The sequence below is a fragment of the Micromys minutus genome (genome assembly GCF_963924665.1).
Source record: "Micromys minutus genome assembly, chromosome: 22".
In the NCBI taxonomy this organism is placed as follows: domain Eukaryota; kingdom Metazoa; phylum Chordata; class Mammalia; order Rodentia; family Muridae; genus Micromys; species Micromys minutus.
This window is the reverse complement of record NC_137957.1, coordinates 781,276-800,872: the sequence shown is the minus strand read 5'-3', so window position 1 is coordinate 800,872 and position 19,597 is coordinate 781,276. Positions and strand designations below refer to the sequence as shown.

At 56.0% G+C, this 19,597-nt stretch overlaps 3 protein-coding genes across 4 annotated transcripts; 1 reads left to right on the top strand and 2 right to left on the bottom strand.

Moving 5' to 3' along the window:
• Window positions 1-1,199: 1,199 nt before the first annotated feature.
• Window positions 1,200-5,277, bottom strand: HMG20B (high mobility group 20B). Of its 2 annotated transcripts, XM_080935890.1 has the most exons (10): window positions 5,226-5,277; window positions 4,952-5,007; window positions 4,209-4,314; window positions 3,729-4,010; window positions 3,339-3,459; window positions 2,988-3,034; window positions 2,409-2,481; window positions 1,944-2,159; window positions 1,691-1,823; window positions 1,200-1,608 (listed from the first exon to the last, which is right to left on the bottom strand). In XM_080935890.1, the coding sequence occupies exons 2-10, from the start codon at window positions 4,987-4,989 to the stop codon at window positions 1,596-1,598; spliced, it is 1,029 nt and encodes a 342-aa protein (XP_080792016.1). In that variant the 5' UTR covers window positions 4,990-5,007; window positions 5,226-5,277; the 3' UTR covers window positions 1,200-1,595. The 2 variants fall into 2 exon arrangements, with proteins under 2 accessions (XP_080792016.1, XP_080792017.1); XM_080935891.1 differs by lacking the exon at window positions 5,226-5,277 and having other exon boundaries at window positions 3,729-3,932; window positions 4,952-5,209.
• A 5,876-nt stretch (window positions 5,278-11,153) lies between these two features.
• Window positions 11,154-16,879, top strand: MFSD12 (major facilitator superfamily domain containing 12). Its single transcript, XM_080934990.1, has 10 exons — window positions 11,154-11,465; window positions 13,441-13,651; window positions 14,355-14,493; window positions 14,570-14,755; window positions 15,139-15,231; window positions 15,319-15,411; window positions 15,801-15,971; window positions 16,057-16,151; window positions 16,530-16,660; window positions 16,746-16,879. Exons 1-10 carry the CDS (start codon window positions 11,177-11,179, stop codon window positions 16,766-16,768), a joined length of 1,431 nt encoding a protein of 476 aa, XP_080791116.1. The 5' UTR covers window positions 11,154-11,176; the 3' UTR covers window positions 16,769-16,879.
• Window positions 16,880-16,984: 105 nt separating this feature from the next.
• Window positions 16,985-19,272, bottom strand: TEKTIP1 (tektin bundle interacting protein 1). Its single transcript, XM_080934991.1, has 4 exons — window positions 18,770-19,272; window positions 17,688-17,926; window positions 17,490-17,615; window positions 16,985-17,214 (listed from the first exon to the last, which is right to left on the bottom strand). The coding sequence occupies exons 1-4, from the start codon at window positions 18,850-18,852 to the stop codon at window positions 17,042-17,044; spliced, it is 621 nt and encodes a 206-aa protein (XP_080791117.1). The 5' UTR covers window positions 18,853-19,272; the 3' UTR covers window positions 16,985-17,041.
• Window positions 19,273-19,597: the final 325 nt, after the last annotated feature.

The following is a 19,597-nucleotide window of genomic DNA, read 5'->3' as shown; positions in this document are numbered from 1 at the left end:
AAGGATTAAGATCGACTTAATCCTTCATCAGTTGGTAAGTAGTGGAGGTCAGGCATCAGCACCCCCTGTCCCCCGCCCTGCTGTGGGGGGCTGTCCTCCGAAATCCTTCACTGTCCTTGGCTCACAGGCCTGTTGTGCCCTTTCAGTGTCTGTTGTCTCAAAGCCCAGTCCCAGGCCTGTGTCAACTTTCCTTTTCTCGAAAGAACACTCGCTATTGGCACAGGGCCTACTCTGCCCCGACATGACCTCACTCACTTTAATTACACTGCCAGCACCCTGACTCCTAATAAGGTCGTGCCTGGAGGTCCTGAAGGTGAGGATGGGAGCACATCTGGGGGGATACAATTCATTGGCACAGGATAAGTGTGTTGGATTGGGCAAGTTTTAAAAGATAGTCTGTCTCATTAATTAAACAGTCCCCTGGCAGGACTTTCACATTTGAGTCAGATACAGCCTGGGCATTGGTCTGTCACAGCCGGGAGCTCCTGCCCTGAGGGCCGAGTGACTCGCCATAACCTGGGACACAAGAAGTATTACTCAGCCGTGAAGAGGACATGCCCAGTGTCAATGGTGCCGAGAGAACCAGGCATAAAAAGAACCCAGTGTGACCTGCGTGGCGGGAAACGTCCCAGGATGTAAAGTAGGTGGTGGGTGTAGGAGGGCTGGAGACCCCCCCCCCCCACGCACAGAGAAGGCTCATGCAGTTAGGGTTTCAGCTGAGGAATGTTCTAGAACTAGATCAAGCTGATGGCTGGAAAATTCTGGTGTGGGCTGGTTTTTGTTGTTTTGAGACAGTGTCTCTGTGTAGCCCTGGATGTCCTGGAACTCACTCTGCAGACCAGGCTGGCCTCGATTTCTCGGAGATTGTCCTGCCTCTCCCTCCTGAGTGCTGGCTGGGACTAAAGGTGTGCACCACCAGCTAAAGCAGTAAGATTTCTGGGGGGTGGACTGGAGTCCAGTCTGGGAACTGAAGGTCCAGCCTGGCCCTGAACCTACAGAGAACCCTCAAAACGGACAGGACGATGGGCGACTCCAGCCCCACTCTGCCTCAGTCTCCCCACCTGATAACCATGTAGTGAAGGTTCTGAGATCCTGTACCACAGACAGGAGGGCAGGCAAGCCACCACAGAAGAATTATCATGAACAGGCTGGGCCCACTCCCCCAAATCCACAAACATTACCGTGAGTGAAAACCCACTTGTTTTTATTTAAATCTTATTTGAAAGTCTGGATGGGGTGATGACAGGTGCTGGGGAAGGGGGCTGTTAAACTGCTCCACCCCTGCCCGGGTTCTGCAAGGTTAGCCAGCGCCTGCGTAGTGGGTCCCTGGCTGTAGGGTGAGTGACCTGGGGTCCTGCTCCACACCAGGGATGGGGGTGGGGTATCTGAGTCTGGCGGCCTTGGCTCCTCTGTTCCTGACCCACTGTACTGTGACCTCCCTGCGAGGCAGGCAGGTCTCCCCGGCTCTGCAACCTGGGATGGGATACGAAGCTAAAGGGGGGCGGCTGAGATCTCATGAGGGGGGTCTGGAGACCCCAAGGTGCAGCTTCTTCCTGGGCGGGTGTGGAGGGGCATGTCCCTGTCCAAGAGGCCCGTCACAGGTGCTCGCTGTGGAACGGAGGGGGTGATGAAGACCTCGAGCAGAGCCGTGGTCTCCCTTCACCCCGCTCCTCCCCTCCCGCACCCGCACCTGGCTACCCGCGCCAGAATCTCCTTGACGCGTGCGATCAGCCTTTCATGCTGCGCGGGGTCGCGCTCGATGGCTCCGTGAAGCCGCGCCATGTAAAAGTCCAGCGTTCCGAGCGTTGGCGTCTCTCCGGTGCCTGCGGGTCAGCGGGTTAGTGAGGGGAGGGCCCGAGAAACCCTCGCGAGGGGGCGGGTCCGCGCACGCAGAGAAGGGGCGTTCCTTGGGCGGGGCCGGAGCTGTGGGCGGGGCTGCGCACCGGGCACCGGCAGGGAGGCGAAGCTGGCGGTGAGCGCCTGCCTCACGGCCTGCAGTTGCTGCTGCAGCGCCAGCGTGCGCCGCTCCTCCAGCGCCAGCTCCTGCTCCAGACGCTCACGCGCGCTGCTCATGCTCTGCGTGTGGCGCTGCAGCACCGCGTTCTGCTCCTCGAAGGCAACGTTCATTTTCCGGAGGCGCCGCAGCTCCGCCTCGCGTGCTGCGGGACAGGAGGAGTCAGAGCCCAGGGCTGCCTCCCGTACTGGTCCCGGAGTGCTATAGACCCGCTTCATCTCTGGCGTCATTCGGACTCATCACCCTCGGCCCTCATCTTCCCTCTATTCCCCATTCATCCCTGACACCATCCCTTCTCCATCCTGGGCCCCTGGAACCTCAGTCTTGACTCCAGCCCTCATCCTCAGTTTCACTCTTCTTCCAACCAGGACACCAGCACCTGCTAAAACCTCACCTTTGTTTTGGTCCAAAAACTCTTCAGTGAAGATGGGAACATCAAAGGTGGAAAAGCCATCGCAGTCCACACCCTGGGACATGGCAATGAGTTCGGTGGGGACCCACGTCTCCTGTTGCACCCAGCCTGTTTTTATCTCCTTCGTTTTTATTGTGTGTCTCCCATATGCATGCAGTATCCACAGAGGTCAGAAGAGGGTAGCAGATCCCCCAGAACTGGAGTTAGAGGTGGCTGCACTCACAGCCAAGGGGGTGCTGGGAACTGAACCTTGTCCTCTGCAGGAGCAGTGACTGTTCATAGCTCTGAGTGGCACCGGGGTCCCCAGCTTCCTGCATGCCAAGTCATCACTCTATACACGAGGCTCTCTTAAATGAAAGAATCCTCAATTGCGTGTGTGCATGCCTGTGGTGGAGCCCCTGGTCCTGTGCGCTCTGGGCAATGACTTCATCACTAAGCTAAGCCCCACCACGGAGTTGCTGTCTCCACAGTGTCTTTATGAAGCACACTAACGGGGGAGGGGTGGTGTTTAGAACATCGGTGTCTTCTCCCCTGAGTACTTCTGGACAGAGAGGCCCTTACCTTGTGCCCATTCAGGAGGGTGTTCCTGAGCCCAGAGCTGGAGTCTTCTGGTGGGGAGGGAGGAAAGCAGGTCAGCGAGGACTCCAGGGACCCTCCCAGTCCAGCGTCCCCACCTGCAGCCCCATGTAAACCTTTATGCCTATGCCTCTAAGGCTGTAGGCTCTATATAACCAACACATGCCCATTGGAGTTTGGGCCCATTCACCTTTCTTTTTGTTTTTGTCGTTTTTGAAACAGGGTTTCTCTGGGTATCCTGACTGTCCTGGAACTCACGTTATAGAGAGTCACCTGCCTCTGCCTGCCTCCCAAGTGCTAAATTAAAGGTGCACCTCTACTGCCTGGCTCACTCACCTTTTTTAATTTTGTTTTCTTGGATCTTCTCCGTGCAGACCTTGTAGGCCTCTGACTGCTGGTACACCCACAGCTCTTTCAAGTATTGCTGTTTCTCCTTCTCTGCTTCATCCAGGTACCGCTGGGAGGGGGAGAGCACCCACAAACTAAAGCCAGGACCCCAACTCCCCTTATACTCATCTGTTCGCAACCCCCACTTTGCCTCTCTCCCTCCTTTCCTCAAACCCTTAGAGAGAGCATCCCTTCTCCAGGTCAATCTGACTCACTTTCCACCTTGTTCTTTGGGCCAGGGTCTCTCACTGAACCCGAAGATCACCGATGAGGCTTGCCTTTCTGGCCGGAAGACCCGGAGACCCTCCTGTTTCTGCCACCCCCTTCTCTGGTCTCTACCTGCTTTTCTGCCGGCTGCAGCTTGCTCCACTCAGCACCCAACATCTTGGTGATCTCCGGGAAGGGAAGGTCCGGGTGGCGGGTGCGAATCTGCTCCCGTCTCTCGTTCAGGAAGCGAACATAGCCCGTGACCGGGGCCTTGGGCCCATTTGGGAGAATCTTCTTTCTTTTCTTGCCTTTGGGCCAGCCTCGCTTCTTCACTGGCTGCAGGAGGGGGCTGTGTCCTTGGGAGGGGCTCTGGGAAGTGTGGGCGGGGTCTGGGACGTGTGGGCGGGGCCTAGTCTAGTAGTAGGACAACACATCAAGGGTCAGAACTCTAGAGACCCAACTGTCCTGAGCCAAGACAGCCTCCTAGGGGTAGGGCTGAAGCCACTGATAGGCTGAGGCGTGGTCTCTTGCTAGGCAGTGGGAGGGTCTTATACAGTGTAGAATTGAGAGGTGTGTGTTGCTGAGCCAGGGGCTTTTCAGAAGGGGACTCACCTCCTCCTCCTGGGGCCCCTTCTCCGCACGGAGACCCTCGCTGCGCTCCTGCTTGACAGCCACTACAAAGGCCCCGTGCTGGTCCGGCGTCTTGCCTCCCGCAGGTCTTGGTGACACGGAAAACCAGGGTCATCATTCAGTGCCAGAATCATTTCCCCATCATTCCCGTTTCCAATGACAATTGGAGATCACAGACGTATGCATGTAGGAACACGCATGAGCCCGGGAAAAGGGGGTGAGGACCCACGGTTTGAGGATTCAAGGCTCACAGTAGACCACTGCGAGGTGGGGAAGGGGGATGCGGTGAGGTGGCCCTGGAACCTGGGAGCAAGATGAGATTGTGAGGAAAACCATAGGGTGCTTTGGCAAGTCTACAGGGAGACAGAAATCCCCGAAGAGTGACAGGCCAGAGTCAGAAGTCCCAGCAGTGGGGAATAAGGTAGCTAGGGAACAGGGACAGGACAGGACAGGACCAGGGATTCCCAAAACAGGGGTATGCAGAGGAACCTGAGGGTGAGACAGGCATGTCCAGAGAAACCAGCTCAGACATGGCGTGTTTAGGAGTACTCGAGGGTGGATACAGGGAATGTTTAAGGGTTCCTAGGGATGTGGGAAAGGACATGTCCAGCAGTGTCCGGGGTGGAGACGGGGCATGACCATTGGTACTCGAAGTGGACACAGGCATTTCCAGGGGTACCCGATGCTGGGGACAGGGCATATCCAGGGTCGGGACAGGCACTCACGCGGTGGCTGCGCCTGGCTGCCGGGGACCGTGGGACATGGCCACGCTGGGCGGGACCTGGAACAGAAGCCAGCAAAGGTCAGGGGGGTCCTGCCTGCCACCCCGATGGGAACCGCAGGCCGGTCCACTGGGGGCCCGGACTGGGGAGGCGGATCCCGGGGCGGGGAGGTCCTTGGGCGGGAGGCCCCGCGATCCTTTGTTGCGAGATCGAGTCCGGGAGGCCGCGCCCCGCAGCCCCCGCCCCGCGCAGGCCCCGACTTCCCGGCTCTTTTCACCTCTGAAAAAACTTTCCCGGGACCTGGGATGCGGCGACGCTCCAACCCAGCGCCCGCGCCCGCTCCGCCCTCATGCTAAGAAACCCAAGCCTAGTGCTCCAATTGGCTGAGGACTCAATGAGGGGCGGAGTCATGCAGATTAGTCTCGGCGCGCCGGGCGGTGATTGGCCGAAGATCTGCGGAACCGCGTGGGAGGTGCGTCGGCCAGGTTGCGGGCGGGTGCGTCAAGTTCGGCTGCGCTCGGACGCGCTCGGGACCAATCGGAGGCGAGTGATGGCGCGCTGTGGGGCGGAGCTCCTTAAAGAGCCAGTAGTCCCTATCCTGACGCGGGAGCTAGGGTTTGGAGATGGAGACCTGGGACGTCATCGGTAGGGGAGGCGTTTCTAGTAGGCTTTTGCGGAAGGAGTTAAGTTCCAAAGAGGCACCTCTCTGCAGTAGAGCAAGGCGCAAGGCGTATTTTTTCTTACTACGTTAGGGGGAAAAAAAGGGTCTGGTGAGATTGAAGGTACTCGCCACCTAGTGGACGACTTGCATTCGAACACACAAAGTGGAAAAGTGAAACTGGTTTTCCAGCAAGTTGTCCTCTGAATTCCATCGTGAGCTGTGACATGTGCAACACACACACACCAAAAGAAATCAATGAACAAATGCTTTATAACCGGAGGTCTGTGTATACCCTGACCACCAGTCACTGATTTTCCTCCCCGGGAAGCCTTGATTTTACTCTAACCAAGGGGTATATTGAACCATAGGGGTAACAGGCCGGGAGGCTGACACCTAGATCTAAGATAAAACCTGGGCTGAGAGCATTTTCATTTAAAAAAGCATTTTTGAAGGTCAGCTACAGGCCTACAGGGTGGCTCAGCCAGCAAAGGACTTTACAGAGAAACCCAACAGCTTGAATTTGATCCGCATTATCCAAATAGAAGAGACAGCCGACCACACTTATCGGTTGCCAGATGTGATTGTAGTCTGGAACATTCCACAGTAAAAGAGAAACTGAAGAGGACTGGGGAGTTGGCTCTGCGGTTTTAAGAGTGCCTGTTTCTCTTGCAGAGAACCTGGGTTTGATTCCCAGCACCCATTTGTCTGCTAAAAACTATCTGTAACACCAGTCCCAGGAGACCTCGTTTAACCTTTTTGAGCATTAGGCAAGCACGTGGGTACACAGGCTTGCATGCAGAAAAATGCGCACAAACATGAAATAATAAATCTTTTAAAAAATAAACGCTCGAAGATACTGCTCTATGGTTAAATAACACCTGCTGCTCTTCCATTCCTGTCGCCACACCAAGGGCTGGAGGCGTGGTCAGAGTGGAGCCCCGCCCACACACCCGTGAGGGGCTGGGGGCACCCTTAGGGTGTTTCCATCATGCATTGCGGTCCTAGGCTCTATCCTCCCATACTGTTGTAAACTGAAACTTTGTGATGGGGTAATGTTGGCCAGAAGATAATGTAGGTAACTCATTAGACGCATGGTGATGGCATGTTTTTATGGGACCACACATATGCTTACACATGCAACATGTGTTTATGCTTAATGGCAGATGAAAGTGATCTGCCATTAAGTGACAATCATGAAAGTGACATGAAATCACTTTCATCTGCCATTAAGCATAAACTCACATCGCCCCAAACTCACAGGCTGGGGGATTCGGAGCTGCTCCTCTCAAGCAGGTGACTGCAGATAGAGCTTCTTAGATAAGGTTGGGCTTGCTCAAACTCGGGCTTCCTGTTGCAGCAGAGATAGAAGTACATTTTGGTAGAACAATGACGTGTCCGTGAGGACCGAGGCACAGGTCAAAGGTTTCTACAGGTGGTCCAAGAAGGGAGCAGCCTGGCAGTTATCCTGCACAGTCTCAGACTTCATCACTGGCTGTGAGCTTGCGTGCTGTCTCCTGCTCTTAGGAGACAGAAGCAAGGGGTCGCTGTACGTTCCAGTGCCCTCTGTGCTACATAGCGAGAGCCTCTCAAAAACAATTAAAAATAAATAAGGAGACAGAAGCTGGGAGGTGGTGGCACACGCCATTAGTCCCAGCACTTGAGGAGCAGAGGCAGGTGGGTCTCCGTGAGTTTAAGGCCAGCCTGGTCTACAGCGTGAGTTCCAGGACTGCCAGGGGTACATAGAGAAATTCTGTCTTGAAAAACCAAATTAATGAATTAATTAATAATTAAAAAGATAGAACAGACCCAGGTCCAAGTTTATGGTGTTTTTAACTCACCCTGGGAAGCACAAGGGATTGTGGGAGGAGTCACTTGTGAAGAGCCATCATTTCAGACAGGTGTGGCTGTGCCCACGGAGTGTGTGGTCCCCCATCCTTGTGGGTCAGATGACATATGTATCAGCATGTTCGTTCTACGTTGTTTTTTGGGGGGTAAGGGTGAAAATGGAACCCAGGACCTTATTGAGACTGGGCAGGCTTTCTGTCTCTGACCACACCCAAGCCCTCTTTGGGGGATGGGGGTGGGGGGATATTAGGCAGGCATCCCCCTCCTTCGAGGGCCCAGCTCCTCTCTGAGGAAGTTTTAGACAGGAATCTCACCCCCTTCCCTGCTATTTTTTCTTTTCTTAATTTTGTTTTCTGTGTTTTGTTTTGTCTTGTTATATGACACAGGGTTTCTTTGTGTAGCCTGGCTGTCTTGTAGCTCTGTAGACCACGCTAGCCTCTCACTCACAGAGATCCCCTGCCTCTCCACAGTGTAGGGTTCGGGTGTACTCTGCTAGGACCTGCCCTAGATCTTTTTAAAATTTTGATTCAGGGTCTCACTAAACTGCTCAGGCTACGGCTGAACTTTCAATCCTCCTGCCTCACCCTCTGGTTTTAGTGTGTTGTGGGAACAGCTCAGTGACAGAGTGTGTACCTTGCAAACCTCAGGCTCCCTATCTCATCCCTACCAGTTTATCCCCACAAACCCCAAATGGCTTCTTAAAACCTGGAGTGGGGCTGCATACCTTTAATCCCAGCACTCAGGAGGCAGAGGCAGGAGGATCTCTGTGGATTTGAGGCTGGCCTGGTCCACAGAGCAAGTTCCAGGACAGGGCTGCACAGAGACCTTGCCTCAAAAAAACAGGAAAAAAATAACCTAAATTAAGTTAAAATGTAAAAATTTTATTGCCACACACCAAGTCCCAGCTCTCTTAGTCCCATGGGGTTCTCCTTTTTATTGAACAGGGAGAAAACTAAGGCCTTTTTCCTCTCCAGCCAGCAGAGCCTGGCCCCCATCAGCAGGTCTGAACCCCACTGCATCAAAGCAGCCCCCACCCTGAGGCTGGACTTCAGCCACCCGGAAATCTGATGCCCTGCAGGTGGGTGGAAGAAGCTTGGTCTTGGCGTCCCTGCAGGGACATCAAAAGCTGTCAGGATCTGTCTGGACTCCACCCTGAGGGTCTGGGCAGTGATTCCTTCCTGCCAACCTTCTGACCTTTGCCCAATTCCAAAGCCTTTCCAGGGACACACATCCCTTCCATTCATGAGTTAAACAGAGCCATCCCCTCTCTGTTGGGCTTTTTATCAGGCACTGCCACTTCTCCTCAGGCCAGAGATCTAACTAACATCCTGACTGTCCAGCTTTGATCCTGCCTGCCCTTTAGGCTTTCATGACCACCATGGCTCCTTAGTGCCCTTACTATGATATTCAGTTTTTAACCTGACCTGGAACCACAGATTACTGGTGACTTGAATCCAAAAGGGCGAGAGATGCAGACACACACACACACACACACACACACACACTTGTCACTGCTGCTGGAGCTGTACATTTGCTGGAGCTGATTGTCTCGGGCCTGGCATCTCAGCTCCCAGGGAGGTGAGGGCAGGAGGGGAGGGAGAGTTCAAGATCTCTGTTGATTGATTACGAAGAGAAGAACCAGCCAGCCTGGGCTACGTGAAACCCTGTTTAAAAAATAAAGTACGCTAAGGCTGTGGCCATAACTCAGGAGGTAGAGGTTGTCAGAACTTGTCTTGGGTTCTGTCCTCAGCAACTGAAGGAATGGGAAGTAGTGGCTAAAGCTTTTGCCCCAGCACTCTGGAGCTTGGAGATCAAGGAAAGAGGCTCCCAAGTTCCTGGGCTGCAGCAGGAGTTTGAGGTCAATCTGGCTTACAAGAGACCTTGTCAGCAGATGGAGGCCACTGGGTGGGTGGGACAGATAGGGCAGGGACAGAAGTTAAACCCAGCCAGGGCCAGCCAGCAAGTTAAACTGTCACTCAGAGCTGACAACCCCAGACCTGTCTCTCCACAGCTTCTTGCCTCCAGCAAGTGACTTGGGCCAGAGCCTCAGTTACCGCGAGAGGCTTGGCTCACAAGCACTGAGATCACAAACTTGCCCGAGGAAGAGAGAAAAGAAATCTCTCCAATCTCTCCTATCTTTTAATGCCCTTAGGCCAAGAGCCAAGAGACGCTGCCACATCTGCTGTCCAGCCCCAGCCAGGCCTCTTCCCCAGAGCAGCCTGGGATACCCCTCCTGTTGTGCAACCATGGGCTGGATCAGAACCAGAGGCTTTTGCCTTCACTTCCTAGATCTGGGATGAAAGTGTATATTTATTTAATTTGAGTCAGGGTCTCATATGTAGCCCAGGTGGTCCTGAAACTTCCTATATAGAGAGCAGGTTTCCTCTGGACTGAAGAAATGGTCACCCCACCTGGGTCACAGGACATAGGGGTTCGGACCAGTCTGAATATCTCTGAGTGCCCCTGGAGGGTGCACATGATTCGAGCAGGTACCGCCACCATCAAGAGGCTATGGGGCAAGCTGGTCATTCAGTGCTCAGGAGGTGGGGTCAGTGGGATCAAGGCCAGCCTCAGTTAGAGCTGAGCCTGAGGTCAGCCTGGGGGAGGAAAAAAAGAATAAAACACCAGGAGGAGGGGTAGGAGGACACTGTCCCACTGAGGTCCCATGATCTGGCCCTGGAATCGTGTGGGGGTTTGCGGCACCTCTGAGTCACCAGGCCAACAGAGGCCTGGCTTCCCCTTTCTTTGAGTGTGTTCCACAGAACCACCCAGTAAGTGGGAGTGAAACCCAGGCATCTGCCACGTGGGGCACCTGGCACCAGCAACCCTCATTAAAGACTAGCCTGTATTTTGATGTTCTGTCCAACTATTATCTGTAATTATTAATTAATTAGCAGTAATAAATCCCCTAAGTGCCTCACTATGTATGTCTGGAAGTTTATGGGATCACCCGGTGTGTTCTCTTTCTGGAGTGAGCACCAGCCTCTAGCTGCGGCCCAAGGCAGGAGTGTGGATGGGTGGCTGACATCCGGGCTCCCTTCGCTAAGTCAGGCCTGATGCATAAAGCCTGAAAGCCCATCAACCCTCGAGGCTGAGGTTGGAGGACTGAGAGTTCAAGGCCAGCCTAGGTTGTAGAGGGACTTCAGGGCTAGTGGGACCCTGTTTCAAAAAAAAAAAAAAAAAGCGTGATTTGTGTTCCGGAACGGAGGCAGAAGGATCAGGAGTTTAAGGACATCCTCAGTTGTATAACTGAGCTACATGAGACCCTGTCTCAAAAGAAAAAGCTTTCAGGCTGTGGAAGGCTAGATTTGGTGACTCCCAGCCCTGTGGAGGTGGAGGCGGAACGATGGGGAGTTCAAAGCTGTCTTCTGCTAAGCAGAAATGTCGAGCCAGCCCGGGCCACAAGATACCCTTTGTTAGAAAAACAAACAAAAAACATTTTGTTAAATAAAATCAAAGAAGTCAAAACACCAAGAAAAACGGAAAAGAACTGCTAAGATAAAAAGCCGGAGTCGCTTGGGCGGCGTTAGGGCCGCGGGAGTGCGGCGGACAGAGGCCACGCCCCTCTTGCTGATTGGGCGCCAGGCCGAGACGCTCGGCTCCGGTTGGCGAGCGTGGCCGTTGCCCCGAGGCTCCGCCCCGTTGAGGCGGCTCCGGGGAGCGGCGGCCGCGTAGCCGCGCGGGTGGCGGTGCGGTGCGGTGCGCTCTGCTCTGCGGCCGCGATGTCGCCTCCGTCAGGAGACGGAGGCCCGGGGCCACCGCGGACGCTGTCCCTCGCCGCGCGGCTGAGCTTCGCGGTCGGCCACTTCCTCAACGACCTGTGCGCCGGCATGTGGTTCACCTACCTGCTGCTGTTCCTGCACTCCGTGCGCGGGTACAGCTCCCGGGGCGCGGGGCTGCTGCTGCTGCTCGGCCAGGTGGCCGACGGGCTCTGCACGCCGCTCGTGGGCTACGAGGCCGACCGCGCCGCCTGCGCGCGCTGCGGACCCCGCAAGGCCTGGCATCTAGCGGGTGAGCCGTCCCCCGCCCCGACTGTCGCCCTGCGTCCCATCTCGGCGTTTCTCTGTCACCCTGTATCCTCTCCGCTGACTGCCATCCGTGGCCTGGTCCTGTTCCCTCAAGCTTTTCAGGATTTTTCATCTTACAGCTCTGATCCCTCAGCCCCCTTTCTTCACTATCATCTTGTGTCCAGTGCCCCTCCCTCTGTTCCCCCACTTCATCCCGTGCGCCTGTGGTTCCTGTCTCGGGTGGCCCAGCATGGAGTCCCATCAGCTGTCATTTGGTGTGGAGAGGTTGGCCCTGGGTGTGCAGCCGCTCCCTGTGAATTCCGGTCTGGTTCCTGGAAGGCTCCAGTCCTTTGCCTGGGGGTAGTGGTTGCAGAGTCCCGTGATGACACTTTTTCAAGACAGAGAAGTGGCCTGCCAGCCTGGGGCTGGGATTTCTAGTTTCTCGGGATTATTCAAGGTTGTAGACCCAGGAAGATTCCGGGACAGGGAGAAGGGGTGCTTCTCCTGTGTGGGCTTCCAGGCACAGCCTGCACACCGTCACCATATTCAAAAGCTGAAGTGGGTAATGGCTGCTTCGAGAGACTCAGTCTCCAAAAAAATGGAAAGAAATACTAGGAAGGGCTTATGTTTGCCAGGAGATTGATTTTACATAGGCCTGGAGCCTGGGCTCCTTCATAGTGGGACAGACTGAAGAGGTGCCCAGGCTGGCCTCAGGGTCAGATCCCCTGCCTCCTGAGTACTGGCATTAACACTTGCAGCACCATTTGGGTCCCATAGGACACCCAGAACCAGTCAAGAACTCTAAGGTTCCCTGAGGCCCAGAGAGGCCAGGCCGAGCGTCTGGAGATGGCCAGTTTGACCCTGCCTAGGCCAATGGTTAACTAGGCCCAGAAACAGCAGGGTGTGGTGTGGTCATGAGATAGAACTCACAGGCCTTACAACACCTGGAGCAGCCCCTGAAGATCTTCCCTGTGCCCCTCCTGAAGGTCATTTCTCAATTCAAGGCATGGTGTGTGTTGGTCACTGGGCAGGAAAGGGAAGTTGGAAACCCAGTGCTATCAGAGGCTCAGAGTCCTTTCTACAGGGTCTCCTTCATCCACTTAAAACTGGTGTGAGATGGTTGGACATAATGCTCACAGCACACACGGAGCCCTGGCCACCATCCCAGTACCCCATAAACACTCAACTGAGGAGGCTGAGGCAGGAGGAGCAGGAGTTGGAGGGGAAGCCTGGGCTAGGTGGTGTCGTCGTCGCCTTACCCAGATAGAATGATCATATCCCCTTCAGCTGCAGAGAGCCACTGTCACTAACCCACCCGGGACTTCGTGTCCCTAGTCCAGGCCTGGTTGCCTAGCGTATCGAAGGAGCGCGGGTGGGTACTCCCTCCACCCACGGAGCCTGTGGTCTGGTGGACGAGTACAGCTCAAAGGAGTCCCTGGGTGTGCGGAGCCCGGGGCTGTGGACACCTCTGGGTGAGAGATAGGAGGATGCATCTGGGTCAACTGTGCAAAGGCCCTGGGGCAGGACAGCGCCTGGTGTCAGAGGAGGCCCCTGTGCCAGGCAGGGGGTGAGCAGGACGGGTGGTCAGAGATGGAATGCTGGAGGACCTTCCATTGATTACCTATGTTTTCTGAGCCCATGGAGGAGGGTGGGGGCACCCAGAGTGTCCTGGAAGGTGCCAGGCTCTGCTCTGCTCTCAGGAGCAGCCTTGACTCCAAGTTCCCCCTGCCCAGCCGGGGGAGGAGAGCTTAGGGCGGGTAGTCGATGTGGTGAGGGTGACCCTGAGCTCAGGGCCATCGAGGGATCCCTGTTCTTGTCCTTTCTGCCTGTCCTTAAGGTCCTTAAGGTGTCAGGATGACACCTGGCCAGCAGTGTGCCTCCCGGAGTTTCTCCATCTGACAGAGCTGGAGAGCCTCTGTTCTGTTTGCCTGCCTCGGTTGCCCCTCACCCCTCCGCGTTGTTCTTCTGCCGTCTCACAGGCACTGTGTGTGTCCTGCTGTCCTTCCCATTCATCTTCAGCCCATGCCTGGGCTGCGGGGAAGCCACGCCTGAGTGGGCAGCCTTGCTCTACTATGGGCCCTTCATCGTCATCTTCCAGTTTGGCTGGGCTGCCACACAGATCGCCCACCTGAGTCTCATCCCTGAGCTTGTGACCAGTGACCACGAGAAGGTGGAGCTCACAGCCCTCAGGTACAATAGGGTTGGGGACAGTGACCTAGCCGGGTGTCCCCTGGGATATGCCAGGTGATTCACACAAAGGAACACGTGCCATTTGTTCTCCGCCCGTTTTTGTTTGTTTTTTTTTTTTTTATTGACCTTTTTTTGGTTCGTTTTGGGGACAAGGTTTCTCCGTGTAGCCCTGGCTGCCCTTGAACTCACTCCGTAGCCTAGGCTGGCCTGTCTCTACCTCCTGAGTTTTGGGATTAAAGGCATCTACCAGCTCTTTTAAAAAAAATATTTTGAATCAGTTCCTTACTAATTTGCCGAGGCTGGCCTCTAGCCTCAGCCTCAGAGCATGTCGGATAAGGTGCGCACCACTGTTTCCGGCTGGACTATAGCTGCTGGATTAGAGGTGTTTCTGGCTTCTCAGAGGCTGGCAGAAAGGGATGTGATCCCGGGTGTACACAAAGCCAGCTTCCTAAGGTGTCCTGATTATACTGGGCCCTCTAGGGACAGCCTTCCTTCAAAGGAACTCCAGCTGACCAAGTTGTCACATGAGCCCTCTGTTGGAGGACGCTGGCAGGGTGGGCTGGGGGCGTGGCTAGTACAGGTACCAGTTTGAAACCTTAGGGGATGGTGTTCTGGTGTGCTGACCGTATTTTTTGAGCACTTGCTATGTGCCAGATGAAGTCTGGGGACTCTCCGAGCGTTAAGGCCCGGCCCTCCCCCATAGGTATGCGTTCACTGTGGTCGCCAACATCACCGTGTATGGCGCGGCCTGGCTGCTGCTGCACTTGCAGGGCTCTGCCCGCGGAGAGCAGGACATCAGTGTGGATGACCAGCTGGGAGTCCAGGATGTGCCTGTTTTCCGGGTAAGTCAGGGCTGCCTGCTAGCCCCTGAGCCCCTGAGCCTAGGGGAGCCGTTCTGACCCCTGCTCTCCTTCCTAGAACCTGGCCCTGCTGGTGGTGGGTGTAGGAGCCATCTTCTCTCTGCTCTTCCACTTGGGTACCAAGGAGGGTCGCTGGCACCAGTACCGGGGGACCAAACCCGACGAGCACAGCCCCTTGGTGCCCCGGGCGGCCCAGCCAGTGCTGCAGTGGAAACACTGGCTTCGGGAGCCGGCTTTCTATCAGGTACGTAGTGGGGCTGAGGGCACCGAAGAAGATGCCAGAACCACCTAGGACAGACATTACCAGTGGGTCTCACATCAATCCCCACTGCTGCCCCGTGCTCAGGGTTGGATGTCACAAACCTCTCACTCCCAGCCGCCTTCCACGCCCTATGCAGGCAGACATTACCAATCAATGTTCTATTTCTCAGACAGTGCAGAAATTACCAATCACAGATCCCTTCCCTCTCGCCATGCCCTGACCTGCTGGCCAGTCAGACTTAATGAGTTAGTACTGTACTGTACTCTAGACGTCCTCAGCTTGTTTCTAAATCCCTGATTGATGGGTGGGAGTGCATTGGATTTCCCACTGAGCCCTGGCTTGTCCCCCTACCGATCTGCCCACAGGTAGGCATGCTGTACATGACCACAAGGCTCATTGTGAACCTGTCTCAGACCTACATTGCCATGTACCTGACCTATTCTCTCAGCTTGCCCAAGGTAAGTTGTGGGTGTGTGTGGAGATAGTGGGTGATGGGTCCCCTGCTGAAACACCCCTCTGGACTGCCATTGCCTCTCCCTCCACAGAAGTTCATTGCCACCATCCCTCTGGTGATGTACTTGAGTGGCTTCTTCTCCTCCTTCCTCATGAAGCCAGTCAACAAACGCATAGGGAGGAACGTAAGTGACAGGTGCTGCTGGGGAGGTGGGCAGGGGTGGAGACTCCTCCAGGGCAGACTGCGGCCCGAAGCCCAGAGTCTAGGCCTTTTGGGCCCTCAAGTTGCAGGGCTCTGGAAACCTCCACCTTCTAGCTTCCTGGTGGGCTGGAGTATTTGGACTGCATACCCCGATGCAGAATGAGAAATCAATTAGTAATGTCTGACCTGTCTGTGGAACAAAAGATTAGTAATGTCTGCTCTGGGCAAAGACCAGTAATACCTGTCTTGGGTGTGGAATAGGACAGGTTTTAATGGATCCTTTTACTGGACTGAGGACCAGAGAGGGTGAGTATCTGGTGCAGGGTGCCCAGCAATGTTGCCTGACTCAGACCTTGCCTCCTTCCTCCCTAGATGACCTACTTCACTGGGCTGCTGGTGATCCTGGCCTTCGCAGCTTGGGTGGCCCTGGCAGATAATCTAGGTGTAGCTGTGTACGGGGCTGCCATTCTGCTGGGTGCAGGCTGTGCCACCATCCTTGTCACCTCCCTAGCCATGACAGCTGACCTCATTGGCCCACACACGGTAGGGCTGATGGGAGGAGCCTGGGGGCGTGGTTTAGGCCCTGGACCTGGGCACTAATCCTTTGTGCCCCCCCCCCCCCCCCCAGCACAGTGGAGCCTTCGTGTATGGTGCTATGAGCTTTTCGGATAAAGTGGCCAATGGGCTGGCAGTCATGACTGTGCAGAGCCTGCATCCCTGTCCGTGAGTCCGTGCTCCTCAGACTTGGAGAGCACACATTCCTTCCTTACTTCGGGCATTTGTTTATTCTTCGGTTTCTTTTGAGCTGGTGCTGAAGGCACAGTCTGCAGGGCATGTGGAGCCACTGAGACCCTGTCAGTGTGGGTTCCTGAGCCACCCAGTCACCCTTGCTGGCCCAAGACAATGGCAACCGTGTAACTGCTAATGCAGAAGTGGGGTTGAGCTGGGTAGGGGATGGTCTAGGAGTCAGACAGGAAGCTGGGAGGCTCCCTGAGAACCTTGTACCATTCCAGGGCTCGTGCACAGGCCCTGGGGCAGGACCAAGGGGCTGGGGTGGGGCTGTGGGCTGCACCTTCCCTCCATGTCCTCTCTGTTCCCTAGCTCTGAGCTGTGCTGCGGGTCCTGTGTCAGCTTCTACCACTGGGTGATGACAGCAGTGACGGGCGGCGTGGGTGTGGCTGCCGCCCTGGCTCTCTGCAGTCTCCTTATCTGGCCCATCCGCATTCGCACTCGTGGGTCTCACTCACTGGGACTTGGGTGGGGTGGGGTGCGACCTGGGACCCACCCTTTTCAACGCCACCCCACTCCTTATTTCAGGGGACCCGGGACACCGGCCCTGACCTCTGGCTCTCCAGGGCGACTTGATGAAGGACCAAGCACACTCTGACTCCGGATCGATCCCCCAACCTGCTGGGGGTCAGAGGGCACCGCGTGCGAGTGGGGGTACCGGCCAAGCTTGCTGAGCCCTTGGGGCCCATGGGTGCCCCGCTCCACTGTTGACACGGATGCATCCGCCCGCGGGGGAGCTGACCGGGACACATGCCGGGGCTGTGCGTGGGAGAGATTACCCAGCTCACGGGGACACAGACACACGGGTCGGTAGCACGGCTTTATCAGAGCACGGGTGTGAAGGCCGGGGGCGGCTGGCCGGTGGCCGGGCAGGGGCGCTCCAGGCCCCGCTGTTTGAAGTCCTGCGCGGTGAAGCGCGGCCGCTGTGGTGGCGACAGGTGCGGCACATAGTCGGACCGCCTGGGCAGCTCTGCTCCAAACTGGTTCCGGTTGACCACTGCGAATAGGACCGGACGAGCTTTGCGTGCGGGGAGCCCCCAATCCGTGTGCTTGCCGAGCCCACCAGGTCACGCCCATCCTGAGCTCCCGCAACTCTACCCACTGCTGGCCTGTCTTTTCCTGTTTTTTTCTTCTTGACACCAGCTAGCCCAGGCTGCCTCCCGGACTGAGAGATCCCCCTACCTCTGTTGTCGCAGAGTGGAGTGACCCACGTGCAGCACCGTCCCACCCCACCCCCGCCGTCTCTTTCCTGTCCCCATCCCCTCAGCTCACCAAACTCCTTGCCACGGATTTGCCTGTCCCTCCACTGTACACACCCCCAGCGGGGGCCCGCGTTGAGGTACTGCGCAGGTATCGCGGGGTCCCAGAAGGCCGTCTCCCGCAAGTGCTGTGTGTAGGCTGCGGGGAGGCGTGGAAGGGGATGTCAGCATGAGAGCCACGGTTGTGTGTGGCTGGGGGTGGGACACTCACCGGGCGGCAGGCCTCGCTGGCGACTCTGGAAGCAGCCGTGCCAGCGCGTGTGGGCCTCGCGGTACGGAATGTCAAGCGCACGAGGCAGCATGTACCAGGCATCACATGGGTCCGAGTTGGTCAGGCCGGTGAACCACACCTGACCGGCCGCGTCCTGTCCCATGGGCGTGAACTTCCAGCATGTAGCTTGCTTGATGGCTGGCGCCCAACGGGGCCCCTCCAGGGACAGGTAGTCATTGCTGAGAGAGAACTGGGACTGAGCTGGGACGTCCTGCTGGTCTCAAGACCAGTTTCCCTGTCTCAAGAGTATCTGGACCCTTTGCAAAGGTGCTACAGGGCGAGAGTCACCCCCTTTCTGCCCAGTGTCTCCATGCATTTCTCCACCTTTATCTCATGTAGCCAAAAATGGTTCTGCTAGTTTAAGGTGGTGTCACTGTGGCCCAGTGTTGACCGCGCAGCAATCCTCCTGACTTAGCCTTGAGCCTCTTATGGCTGCTGGGGAAGAGGAAGGGACCAAGCAGGGGTGTGCCTAGCCAGCGACTCTCCAGACTGCGCCCCTGAGTAAAGTGTATGTGGAAAGCCTTGCAGGCTGCAGCAGTGACACCTGCAAAGAATGGTACTATGCCTGAGGTGGCCTGTCATCTGCACCACAAAAGGCCATTGAAATAGGGTGTGGGTGGCAACATGCTAAGGCAGGAGGATCTCTGAGTTTATGAATAGCTCAGGACACATGAAGGATATTCGGGCACATGGCTGCCACTGTAGCACATGCACAGGGGAATCTAAAGTTCCTCAGCTACATGACACCTCAACTCCCTGACCATACACCCCCTGGACGGGCTGGGCACACTGCTGCCACCAGCTCTCCCACATGCCATGGACAGACTTGTCTACAATATGGGGAAGGCACAATTCCACTGTTGAGACTGGCAGTTCCAAACCCAACGGTTTATAGCTGGGGACTCCTCTGCTTACGAGTGGAGGTGTGCAAATGCTCAACTCACAAGCCCTTGCAAACCTGCATCCCAGCCGCTGGGTAGGGAATCTGGTGTCTGAGGAGACTACCAAATGCAGGGACCCACCGGTATAGATGGTCAGGGAAGTATAGTTCAAGGGTGCCCGAAGGAACAGAGGGCTGAGTAGCCTCCCGCCTCAGGTTTTCCATGTCTGGCCCTGCCTTCTAAGAGGCTCTAGTCACCAAGGCCTCAGGGCCATTGTTGACAGGAACAAAGGTAGCCCAGCAACAGGGAAGTGGGCAGTCACAGTCCATGACCTCAGCTTACTTCCTGGTGCGGGGCTCAACAACAGAACTAAAGTAGGGCTGGGACCCCGAGTGTTCCTCTGCCTTCTCCCTGTACCGCAGCAGGTCACCCCTCAAGCCTGGGTTCCCACCCCCACCATAGGTGGCCACAGTGCTCGGCAAAGGGACCCAGGGCCAAGGATCATAAAGTATGGGATCCAGGAGGGCCCACGACCCAGCAGTAGCAACGGATGCTCTTGTTGGCTGGTGGCATCACTAAAGGTGGTCTTCAGTGGTCTGTTCATTTAGTGTATCCTGCATCCTGTTCAACTCATGACAATAAACGTCAACACAACCCTCAGTGATTAGCCGACCTGTTACAGTCAGTACAGGCAGTTCCTGCTGCCAGACTTCGCCTGGGTTCCTCTTTCCTCAGCAGACATAGCCTCTCCCTCTCTGGCCGCCAAACATGCTAAACTTGTTCTACTTCAGTCAGGCCCCTGGGTTCCCCTAGCTAGCCGGGGTCCTGGCCGTCTTACCCAGGACACTGCTGTGGGATGGGAGCCCAAGCCACAGACCCTCCCTGCCTGCAGTTCTGGCTCTGTAGGTTGCGGTCCTGACCCGAATAGTGCAGCTCCACACAAGAGATAAGGCCTGTCCCAGTGACTTC